At 41.1% G+C, this 12,391-nt stretch overlaps 1 protein-coding gene across 25 annotated transcripts in view; it reads left to right on the forward strand.

Annotated features, from left to right (window-relative positions):
• The window catches only part of brm (ATP-dependent helicase brm), a 134,207-nt gene that overhangs the window by 100,271 nt on the left and 21,545 nt on the right, over window positions 1-12,391 (forward strand). For 16 of the 25 annotated variants that reach the window (XM_067125907.1, XM_067125912.1, XM_067125902.1 and 13 more), the window contains exon 20: window positions 12,146-12,357. In XM_067125907.1, the coding sequence (XP_066982008.1) occupies window positions 12,146-12,357 (212 nt within the window). Of the gene's footprint in view, window positions 1-9,237; window positions 9,262-12,145; window positions 12,358-12,391 lie in introns of all 25 variants that reach the window. The other 9 variants (XM_067125894.1, XM_067125897.1, XM_067125892.1 and 6 more) reach the window with 1 other exon arrangement.

Below are 12,391 nucleotides of genomic sequence, written 5' to 3' on the forward strand. Positions count from 1 at the left end.
TCCAAAGCATTCAATCACCCAAGACTAGAGAGTTACAAAAAGCAGAACCATGACATTGAAAAAAAGTAAGATGTCCTTCCCAACCCTGATGCATTTTGATACTTTTTTTGGGAACCAGAACCAGTCAAGGTTCCTGGTTCCAATAGACACAAGTATCGCTGTTAAAATTTGATGGCCATCAACAGTAATGTGTCTCAGATGAAATTAAGCAAATAGTTGATCAAAGCAACTACAATTCAGCTTCAGGAATCTATCTTTTAACCACAAAAATCAATAATGCAAATGTCAGTTACAAAACATGAGAGAGAGAGCAACATTCAAGACAGAGTAGTTTTACCAAAACAGGGAAACGAAGATAAACCTAACTTTGAAGATACAGTGTATTAAATACTATATACACCAAACCAAGTGGAAAAAAGTATGGAAATATCAATAAATAAGCAAAAATCAGATTATTGGACAAAACTTTAAATTAGAGTATTTTGACAGAATGGAGAATTTTGACCTTATATTCCCAGATTTCTCCAATGTAAAACCTGCTCTCACTACGGTCATAAAAAATAAAGATTCCCAACAATCATAAATGTTCACAGTGCCTATAAAATTACTAGTACCACAAGGAAATTGAAACTACTGTGGGCAAGATATTTTGCCTTTAAGGCATTTACAAGGAAATTACTTACACTGTAAAAAAAAGGATTATAATGAAAACTCAGACTTGCAGACAACTGAGATTAAAGGAGCACTGTATATGACCATTTTAATGTTTATGGAAGTCAGTATAATTGAGGTAGCTCTTGAAATTAGGAATAACACTTAAATCAGGTACTGTTTAACCAAGGAGAGGAATAGGAGATGAACAATAATTATTGAGTGTTTTAGTTTTTCATTTGAACCTGCTTTGAATGTGAAGTGGAGAATGGTGTCAAACATGTACCAACGTGGACATGAATTTGTATTTTCATTTACAAGTTGTATTAATGCAGACTCTAAGAGATTTGTAGTTATTATTACATCTTACTATACTGCTGGAGGACTGACTGTTCAATGTGATTTTTAAATTAGGTGCTCAAACAGAGCATTATTTTTTGGCTAGTTCTAATTGCATTTTATTCATATGCGGAACAAATGTGGGTCTTAACTTATGGGTAATTCTTTTAGCACCATCTGGAAACCGGTAAAAATAACAAACAAGGAATAGTGACAACAAGGTAGGCTGATAGGCCTAGGTGGCAACCGTGAAGTTCCTTTGTGCATGCATCGAAGGAATGACACCTCAGTTTCTTCTTTCCGGCCTCTTAGGAAGATGTGCTTTCGCTCGTCTCTCCAAAGCCGGTGCTTTTTGCTTACTTTGTTTGTGGTTGTGCTTGCTTGTGCTTTCGGATGATTCTGTGTGTTTGTGTGCTGTGTGCTTTCGTGTTGATCACGCATCCTCAAGAATCATCCCAGCCTCCTGTTTCACCAGCCCTTCCAAGCATCAGAGGAAGTGGCCTGGCGTTGATGGCTACCCTTGCTCCCGTTTTTTGGCATTGGCTGAGACTGATCCCCATTCTATGTGTAGCTGATGCACTGTAGAGCTAATGATATTAACATCACTAATCCATGCCCTGAGTGTTGTTCTTGGCCTCCTGAGCAGTGGAGGGTTTTTACCAAGAAGAGGCAGCATAAGAGGAAGTCAGGGGCTCCATCTTAGAAGGGGTTTCCTCCTTCAATAGGTGCATCACATGCCTCTTCTTATTCTACCTCCTCCTTGCCATGTCCTCCAGTTGCTGTGTTGTCTTTGGAAGATTTTACCCCTTCCCACTCTTCAATAGGTTTGCCTACGGAAGTTTTGGGTGAGGGGTCAGGAGACTTCCCTATTAATGCCCCCTCTGCTCTTTTGGGGGGTTACATCTTCCCCCTTACGAGCGGATGTGCCTCTATCTTGTTCTACCCTTTCAGATTCTGATGCGCAGAAGATGGCTGGTCTCTGAGCTTCTCTAGGCCTATCAGGGTTACCAACCTTGGATGGCTTGTTGTCCCACCACTTGAATTCACATGGGCCTGGGTCAGCCACCCTGTCAGTCCCCGTCCCAGCAGCTCTCCCCCCTCCTGTGCCCAGTTCATCAGCTGTTTCGACTTTTCCAGCTGACTACTCTGCTCTTGTCCCAGAATCTCGTCCTGCATCCTCCTGCCCCGGCCTCTGCCCCTCCTTCCGACTCCTTGGTTCAGGCAGTGGTTGATTGAATTTGCAAGAGTTATGGGCATATTGTGCAAATGAAAGGTTGCAGGATGTCATCTCCTTCGTCTTCCCTTAGTGGGAAGCATCTCAGACTTGTCGTATCTTTGTTTTCTTCGGACCATGGCCATGATTCTTCCCCTCCAGATGTTCGCATTTTTGACGTCAAGGATTTACACAAATTTAGGAAGTCTGCAGTTGTTCCTCCTGCCAACTTTCATAGGACGGGTAATTTTGCTCCTGATAAAAGGACTTGTGTTGCTATTCCCGTCCATGAAGAGGGCTCTTTTGGTGCACGTCCACATCCCCTTCACCCTCCCTCACCACATCATCCTTCATGTCCGCATTTACTCCTAAGGACGTCCGGAGCTCACATTCTGGGATTCTGCTTTCCAGGAGCCCTTTCGTTCAGTGCAGACATTCCTCTTGGTCTCCTGATGAGACCCGTAGTAGGCGTTCCTGCTCCCGCCTTTGGGTGGTTGGGCACACTCGTGCGGAAGATCACGCCTGTGTTCCTGAGCACGGCTGTACCCGTACAGAGGAGCACGTCCATGTTACCGAGCACGGCTGTGCTCCTACTCTGGTTTCTTTGCAACCTTCTGGTAAGGAGCGCTGTGTCAGCCCTACATGTCTGCATGTGGGCTCTTGTCTGTCCCCTTGTTCACATCCCTCCAGAACAGATGATGTTCATCTTCCCAGGTGAGCTAATAATCATTCAGTAACTCCCTCATGACCGTGTGTTGATCCACGTCCGTCCACTGGGTTTTTGTGTGGTTTATTGGTCTCGTTTTGTCGAGAGGAATGCAGCTCAAGATAGTTATCCCTCAACATCCGCAGATGTTGATTCTTTGAGGAAGATTTTAGGTCCGAGAAGGGCCTACACCCCAGGCTTAGACAAAATGTTTTAGATTCTTCTCATTTTGTCGACAGATCAGATTGGGACTCCCAGGGACAGGAGGTAGAAGACATAGAAAACCAGGAGTTTTTTATTACTTACTGGGAGGTTGTTGGGATAATTCGCAAATACAACAGTCTTATACAAGAGGACGTAGCAGGTTCATTAGACTTTCCCACGGGAATAGAAGCTCTCCTTGGACCGAGGAAAGAATCAAGGGCTTCTACAGGCAGTCCCGTTATCGGTGGGGGTTCCGTTTTGATGGCGTGACAACAACCGAAAATTGCAGATTTTCAGCACTTTTTCGGTGATTTTCGGCAGTTATTTGCACCTCTGTTAGGTATGTATCGGCGCCAGTACCTAATTATTGGTGCCGATAAGCAGAAATCTGCTATTTTTGGCACCAAAAATTGCTGATTTTCATCGCTAGACAAGCCGCCGTAAAACCAGATGGCTGATAACCGGGAACTGCCTGTATTGGACTGCCTTGTTCTGATCATGCTTGGATATATCCTTAATCATGTAAAATCTCTCTCCTCTGGATGGGACAATCCTTGCATTCTAGCAGAATGTTCAAGCTTCTTCCTACTCCTCTCCCTCGGCAAAACGTTTCTACACTGCTCCTAATGATGCTCTTCTGTTGGCTCTCAAAGTTTCCATAGACCAGATTCGGGCAGAACGTCCTTCCTTCACCTCTCAGGAAGCTGCCTCTTTGGAGTCGTTCGCCTCTTCTGCCTTCCTAGCAGTTTCTTGGTTAGACTTACGGTCGATGGCGGTGGCCAAGATTTTGCAGTTTGGCGGTTAAGCCATTTCGTATTTGGCTCATTTAACCGCGACTATTTAGGTGATTATTTTGCTCAAGAGCAGGGATGCTGCACTTTCCAAGGTCTCTAGATTCATTAGTTTGGATTGTGTGTTAGCCCTGTGCAACGGTGACATCCTCAACACATCATCTCTTTTCCCTAAAGATCAGTTGAACTTAGGCCTAGATAGGTGGCGAGCTGATAATAATGATCAGCTGGTTCATCAGGCCGTCTCTAAGTCATCCAATCCTCCCTGCCCTGGTACCGTGAAGCCCAGATCGTCGGCTCCCCTCCAAGAAGACTACAGTTGCCTTTTCATCCAGCAGGTCCAGGCAGGCTCCTGCTGCAGCAACCAGCAAGAGCTCCCAGCAGCATCCCTTTCAGTCCCATTCCTCCAAGCTGGCGAGAGGTTCTAAGCGATAGAGTAGGCGCCTCTCCCCACAAGTTGCCACCGGTGGGGGGTGCCTGGTGATCCATTGGGCTATGTGGTGGACCTTCAGGGCAGAAGAATGGATAGTAGATGCCCTTCGGGTAGGGTATCTACTACCTTTCAACTTTCCTCCCTCCCTCTTTCCATTCAGCCTCTTCTTCACCTAACCTACACTCTCGGCTCATTGAAGCATCAAGCTCTCCAAGGCAAAGTGGTGAAGATGATGGAGAAAGGAAATGGTAGAGCATCCTTCTCCAGGTTTTTACAGCCGGGTCTTTCTCGTTCCCCAGGCAACAGGCAATTGGCAGCCAGTGATAGACTTGTCAACCCTGAACCTCTACAGCAGGAAGACTCAGTTCAGGATGGAGACTCCTCGAACGGTGTTAGCAGCTGTCAGGGAGAAGACTTGCTGCTTTCAATAGACCTGAAGGATGTGTACTTCCAGATTCCGATTCATCCTTCCTCCAGGAAGTTTCTCTGCTTCAGCCTGGGGGAGTCAGTTTTCCAGTTCAAAGTCTTGTGCTTCGGCCTCTCAACAGCCCCTCAAGTTTTTACGAGAGTATTCACCTAGGGGATTCGCCCTCTTAGATACCTCGACGACAGGCTGGTCTCCGCGGGGTCTCAGGAAAAGTTAATCCAAGACAGGGACCGTCTTCTTCAGTTTTGTCGCGACTTGGACATGGTGATCAATTTGGAGAAGTAGTATCTCGTCCCCAGTCGGAAGATTCTTTGCCTGAGCAAGGTCATAGACACAGTCTCATTGAGGGTTTTCCAGTCATACCAGAGAATGGAAAAGTTCAAAGCTGTAGCTCAGTCCTTCCTTTCAGAGCAGTCCCAGCCAGCTCATCAATGGCAAGTGATGCTGGGTCTGTTAATAGAGAAGTTGGTTCCTCATGGTTGTCTACATCTTCAGTCTCTGCAGTGGAGGCTGAAAGAATTTTGGCTCCTTGAAAGGGATCCTCCTTATTTTCTAGTTCCGCTGTTGCAAGAAGTAAGAGAGGACGTGTCATGGTGGTTGGACGACAGGAACTTGGCCATAGGGATGCCTCTTCTTTCTCCTCCTCCAGATATCTCTCCTGTTCTCAGATGCCTCATGTGAGCGTTGGGGAGACATTTGGAAGGTCATGTAACATCCGCAACGTGGACTTCACAAGAGAGACTGCTTCACATCAATGTTCTGGAGCTCAAGGTTGCCTTCCTAGCTTTTCAGCAATTTCAGGAGAGGTTGATGGGCACTCCGTGATGCTCATGCTGGACAACAAGCCAACTACACTCCCTGATGGTGCTCCTTCATCAATGGGCAATAGATTATTCAGTGGGTCTCCCTGCCAGGCAGGGGGAACTCAGTGGCGGTCAGTCTGAGCCGTTGAAGTCAAGTCATAGGGACAGAGTGGTCTCTGCACCAGGACATTGCAAACAGGCTCGTTCACATGTGGGGAAGACCCTCAATAGACCTGTTCATAATAAGGTCCAGCAGAAAACTAGAGTTTGTCTGTTCCGTGGTTCCAGATCCATTTACAGTGGCAGAGGACACCCTGCAACACTTGGGATAATCTGGTCTATTCCTTCCCCCATTTTGCCTAATCCATCGAGTTCTGAATAGGGTACAGGTATTCCCCGGTTATCGGCTGGGGTTCCGTTCTGACAGCGTGACGATAACCGAAAATTGGTGATTTTCGGCGCCAAAAATCACAGATATTCGGTTATTGGCACCTCTGTTAGGTATGTATCAGTGCCGATAAGCAGTCATTGGTGATTTTCGGCGCCGAAAATTACTGATTTTCGTCACTAGACAAGCCCCATAAAACTGGATCACTGATAACCAAGCCTGCTAATAACCGGGGAATGCCTGCAATGGTCTCTCAGAACCTCGGGATGACCCTAGTTGCTCCCATGTGGCCCCATGCAGAATGGTTCCCAATCTCCTAACCCTGCTGTCAGAAGCTTCGAGAGAGAATCCTCCGTATCACAACCTTTTGTGTGAACCCCACTTCCAGAGATTCCACCGCTCGGTAGAGACTTTATCTCTTCACAGCTGGAACTATCCAGTATCTCCTCCAAGCGAGAGGCTTTTCTTGCAGAGCAACATCGGAGATGTCTGGCTATCTCAGATCTTCCTCAGCCATGTACCAAGGCAAGTGGGCTGTTTACTGTGGTTAGTTGGTGTGGTCTCTCCAGTCGGAACTTCTGTTCAGCAGGTAGCAGACTTCCTTGTTTTTCTCCACAGAGGGAAACAACTTTCTGTGTCTTCCATCTAGGGCTACGGAGCTGCCTTGAGTGCAGTTTTACATATGAAGGATGTCAATCTTTCTTCTTCGTGGGAGATCTCAATGCTTCTCAAGAGCTTTGAGCAGTCTTCTTCCCCAAAAGAGCTTAGACCACCCAGTTGGGACCTGACTTTGGTGCTGGGCAGCCTCACCCTTGCTCTGTTTGAGCCTCTACATCATGTGTCAGATAGAACCTGACTCTCAAGAAGGTTTTCCTCCTGGCCCACGCCTCCTCGAAGCGAGTTGGTGAACTCCATGGCCTATCCTATGAGGTCAAGTATATGAGGGGTTGAACATCCGTCCTTCGAATTTGTCCTGGAATTCATGGCTAAGACCCAAAACCTCTCTTGTCATGATAACATATTTGACTCCTTCTCCATTCCGTCTCTTAATGGCTTTGTTGATAACAATCCAGACGAATTGCTCCTTTTCCCTGTCGGAGCACTACACTGCTACCTGAAAAGGACTTGCCATCCCCAGCCGGGGTGCCAAAGACTTTTCCTTAGCACTGGCCAGAACAGGAAAGAAGTGTACAAGAATATGATCTTTTGGCTACGTGAGACTATCAGACAAGCCTATGGTTCGACTTCATTCTCCAATCCTAACACAGTGCATGCAAGAGCATATGATGTTAGGGGGCTAGGCCCTTCTTTGGCATTTAGAAAGAACTTGTCTGTTCAAAGGATTTTGAAGGCTGGCACATGGCTTTGTCAGACCACCTTCACTTCCTGCTATCTGTGGGATGTTGCCCCCAGGCCCTTGGACACTTTTTTCCTTGGGTCCGGTGGTGGCTGCTCATCAGGTTGTGTAACTCATTCGGTGCCCTTGGTGGGACAGTTTGTATCTTACTTAACATGATGGTATGAAAATGAGAATGAGTGGGATGGCTGGTCAATTTCAATTTCCCTTCTTTTCTTCTCTACCCACTGGGTGAAGAAATCATTCCATCATGTGCTGGATCTGGTCTGATACAGGTGAGACTGCAGCCTATTTGTTTGAGTTTTGCTTATTCCTACACGAATATAAAACTTCGGCAAAAGCAAGTCACCTCCTCTCTCTATAGTAAGAGAGAGGATTGATAGAAAACGGTTAGTGGCTGCGAAGGTTTGTTATATACAGATATAGTTCTTTAACTTCCTCCTACATTCTCTTCACATTGTGTGAAATCCCAGAAGTCTGACTGTTAAATAATCTCTTATTTATTGTGTCAGAGGTTTTGGTTCCATTCCATAGGCTTTCATAAGCCAGGATGAGGTACCAAGTGTGCTGAACCTCCAGTTAGTTCCAGACTTTTTTTCTCTATCCAAAAGTGAGTCTATCCATAAGTTTAGACCTAGGTTTTTTCTGCATATGAACAAATGACAAATTTTTTAACCATTTTTTTTTCATAGCCAACAAACCTGCTGTCTTAATTTATAGGGCCCACCTCTAGCCACCCCTCAATTAAGTTTCTTGGGATGGAAGAAACTGAGGTGTCATTCCTTAATGCATGCACAAAAGAACTTGACAGTTGCCACCAGGCCTATCAGCCTACCTCATTGCCACCAATTCCTTGTTAGTTATTTTTACCGGTTTCCAGCTGGCGCTAGAAGAATTATCCATAAATTAAGACTGCAGGTTGTTAGCTATGAAAAATACAAATTGATTTAAAAATTTGTCATTTTACATTGATTAATTCTCACACAATGTGTGTTGGTATTTTTTGGGGTGTCTGTAATTACTGATGTAAGGGAAAAGCAACCAGGAAATGGATCCAGTTGTACTGAAGTATACTGGCGTTTTATAATTATTGATGTAAGAGAAAAGCAAACAGAGAAATTGATGCGGTTGTATTGAAAAGTAAATTTTGTGGTTGGAATGTAAAATGATGATACTGTACTGTACTGGATTGTAAGAGGGAAAACTGATAGCCATCACCTCTTATCAAAATGTCAAGGGAAGGAGTTGCAATCTGTTCCTGTCATCACTTGGTAATTTGTCATGCAATACTAGTTGTTTTCTACAATTTTTTATCATGTTTTAGGTAATTAATTGCAATTTTCTATTAGACTACCAAAGAAAGGGGTGATCAATAAGTAAAATTGTATGGATTCTTGAAAATGTTACTACAGTCTCATATGACACTGGTAACTAGATTTTGTTAGGTACATATAAGCCTGCACATAGATGAAATTCATGATCATCTTATTGATGCTTCTACTAATTTGACACATTTTATCCCTTCAAGATCTCTGCAGAATTTTAAATAGACTTAGTAATAGAATTTTATTGCATTATAATGGTATTCCACTTCAGGTATTGAATAATATTTTACTCTATAAATTTTGCTTCATAGGAACAATAATTGGTGAAATATCAGTCATGTACCATTGATAATGTAGATTATTTTCATTCTGCGTGCTAAGAATTGTTGCATTCTGTTATACTGTATCAGCTGTTCATTTACGTAAAGTTATATCATAGAGAACTTTTGGACCCATTGCTATTTAGTATAGAGAAGTTATTTCGAAAGGAATTGTTGATACACGTGTGCTCCTTTGGAAATTGGAAAGCCATCCTTTTGGAGAGTGAAGGTGAATTGTATGTAACAGACTGTATTGGCATTTTATTACCATTTCATGCAGGCAGTTGAGGAGGATGGGAAGGAGGTAAGGGGTAAAAGGATATGGAATGGTACTGTTATCTTTTATTTTGTTATATGTTATGAAACCTCAGTTTAAAATAATCATTTTAGATGCTGCCATTTGTTTTATTGTGCTGGTTTTCCTCTGGCTTCGCAACTGATTTTAGCTTAATCTAGACAAGGATCTAAGCTATGCTATGAAAGCCATAGCTTTTGCTGGATATAAAGTAAACTATCTTATGGGCATGGATATTTGAAACAACTGAAGTGGCTTACTGAAACTTTTATTTGTGGGGAATTTTTTGAAAGTTTTGGTTTAATATTATGTTGCTTCTTATGCACCGTAGCTCAAAGCAGAATGCTGTTGCCATATGTGCTAAACTTTGTTGCGCTGGGTATGAATAGGCTTTCAGCTCTACAGATTAGAATCAGTTTTGTATGAATGATATTATTGGTGTGGTGTTAGTATGCTTGCTGTGTGTTTTTTGAGTTTAAAGACCTTTTTTTGCTTCAGATGGATTTTGATACATATTGTAGTATCCTTGACTGATTTGACTTGTAGTATGTTTAAGGCTTATCTTGATAGTCAGTGATAAATATGTTTGTGTGTTAATGTTAAAAAAGTTGGGTATGTTAAATGCAGTTGGTTTCTGAGAATGCTTTTGCTATGTGTCTGTAAGTGCAAATTTTTAAGATTGTTGTGATTAATTTATTGGGTATATGAGGAACGAGGAGTGCAAAACAGCATTACTTCCTTGTTTTACCTTTAGATGTTGACAACTAACCAGTAACAGCTTGGCTTTGTATAGAATTTTGTTTGTCCTTGTCATTTGTATAACTTGGTAGAATAAGGGTAATTGTTAACTTAGTTTATAATGATTATTATTTTGTAGTGTGGTTTTTGACTGTTTACCTTATAACTTTTCGGATTATGTTTGTAAGATATTCATATGTCTTTTGTAATTTTTCTCTTTCAGCATGTCAAAAATATATTATAGGAATTTAATCCCAAGTTGAACCAATTTATGAAATAAGAGTTGTTTTTCTTTTTATGGAAAATTGTTAAAATACAGATGTTGATAGCTGATGATTAAACTTTGTATGCAAATAAATATAGCTTTATCTCTAAAAGCACCTTTTCCAGTGGTTGTTATGACATGATCTTTGAGGCTCTGATAATTGAAACTTCGTAATGTAATGGAAATTTTACATTTTTTTTTTTTTTTTTTGTAGTATTAACATATTCAGAGCTAATTTTCATCAGGCAAGTGGAGTATTAGTTGCTTCAGATTGTATGTGCATATATTTTGTTGACTATCAAAACATCAAACAGTCTATTGGAGGAATTAGCCAGGCATGTTTTTAACCATTTTCTTGCATGTATTGTCTGCTTGAAGCATACTTTTTTTTTTTTTTTTTTTTTTTTTTTTGCTGATTAGGAGTTGTAAATTCAAGAAGTACTGTATCATACGTATGGGATGCTAGGGGTTAAACTCTTTGGTTGCTATCCTTGTTCAAGACTAGACTAGAAAATTTCTAGCCATTTTGCATTCATGAAATACAGAGTATGTTTTGTGAGAGGTAGGAGGTCACTTAATGACAAGAAAAGATAATTCAGAGTTGTAGGTCGAGTTGGTTTGCATTGTATGTTTTTGCCCTTTTTATGTTTAAATTTTGAACTGCATTACATACTGTTCATCATAATTATATGATATCCATAATTATTATAGTATAATATTAAAGTGTAGTGTTTGGGGGGTGAATTTTTTAAAAAATTTAATTGAATTACTGGCTACTGTTAATCATTGCTTTTCTTAATATGTGCTAGCCTTATTTGTTGCAACTCAGTGGTATGGCTAAACTACTTAATAATATAATAATAATGATGATGATGATGTATACATTACAGCACTACTCAATCTGAAACTTTGTTCCTCAACCTTTTCAGAGTGAGAGTTACAGATGTTCTTAAAAACTTTAGATTGCTGTTAAGAGAACTGTAATTTGGATTATTTTCATATGCAATACATGGAATTTTATGATAGTAACTGTTCTTACTATTTATGATAGTAACTGTTCTTACTATTTTCAGTGTCAAATGAAAGATTAGCATGCATTTTATAATTTAGTTGCATTATTGGACTGAATTTGTAAGCAAGCTTCTCTAGGTGCACTGTGGATTTGTATTTGTAATGTGGTTTTGTTTTAGGGAGTGATGACACTTCAACAAAGTAAATTGTTAAAAGTTACCAGAACTTCTTTTAGTGAAAGTGTGTATATTTTCCATGATGATAGTTTTAAAAAATTTATATTTTCTTTAGGTTCAAGTTTCATACATGGTATGTCTAGTGTAGGAAGAATTGAACTCAGTATTGTAAGGGTAATATTTTACCTTTGATATTGCTATAAAAAATTTGAATTTTGTAAGGGAAGGAAGAATTATTCTTGTGAATCGATCAGTGTGTGTGTAATATTTTATTAACACCAAGTTAGTTGACTTTTGTACTTATCAGCTACCATATTATGATTATTTTTTGCATATGCTTCCATTTTAGTTGTGGTATATTATTAGATACGTCTTTTGAATTGAATGTTAAGTGTGAAGTACAAGTTAGTTTAGGCTGAGAACTGTGTGGAGTTGCTGTTCGTTGTAAGATATCTAGGAAATATTCTAGTGCAGGCTATAATATAGGGTCTTTGTTATTTAATAGATTATGTTATTTATCAGAAAGGCCAGACCCCCAAGAGTGTCTGTTGAGGTGATACTGTATTAACTTATGTTATTTTGAAAAGTGAAGAACCTTTTACAACAACCACTAGTGTACTACCCGTACTTGGGTCTCGGTGCATGTGCTTTGTTTAGTGAGTTTTTGTAAAAAAAATTTTACCATGGAGCAATATGTTTCCAGGCCATGGATGAGGAAGAAGAGGAAGTCAATGGCAGTAGCAAGAGTAAGAGAGGTTCTAAAGGGAAACGTAGGCGTGACGACATGGACCTGGATGATGATCCTAAACCTAAGAAACGTGGCAGACCTGCCAGGGAAAAACCTAATCCAAAAAATAAACGTGTTATTCGGCAGCTAAAACGTTTAATGGATATTGTCATCAAATATGAAGACAGGTATTTACTGTTTTTGTGCATGATTATAACCAAC

Source organism: Macrobrachium rosenbergii, chromosome 23 (assembly GCF_040412425.1).
Source record: "Macrobrachium rosenbergii isolate ZJJX-2024 chromosome 23, ASM4041242v1, whole genome shotgun sequence".
In the NCBI taxonomy this organism is placed as follows: Eukaryota; Metazoa; Arthropoda; class Malacostraca; order Decapoda; family Palaemonidae; genus Macrobrachium; species Macrobrachium rosenbergii.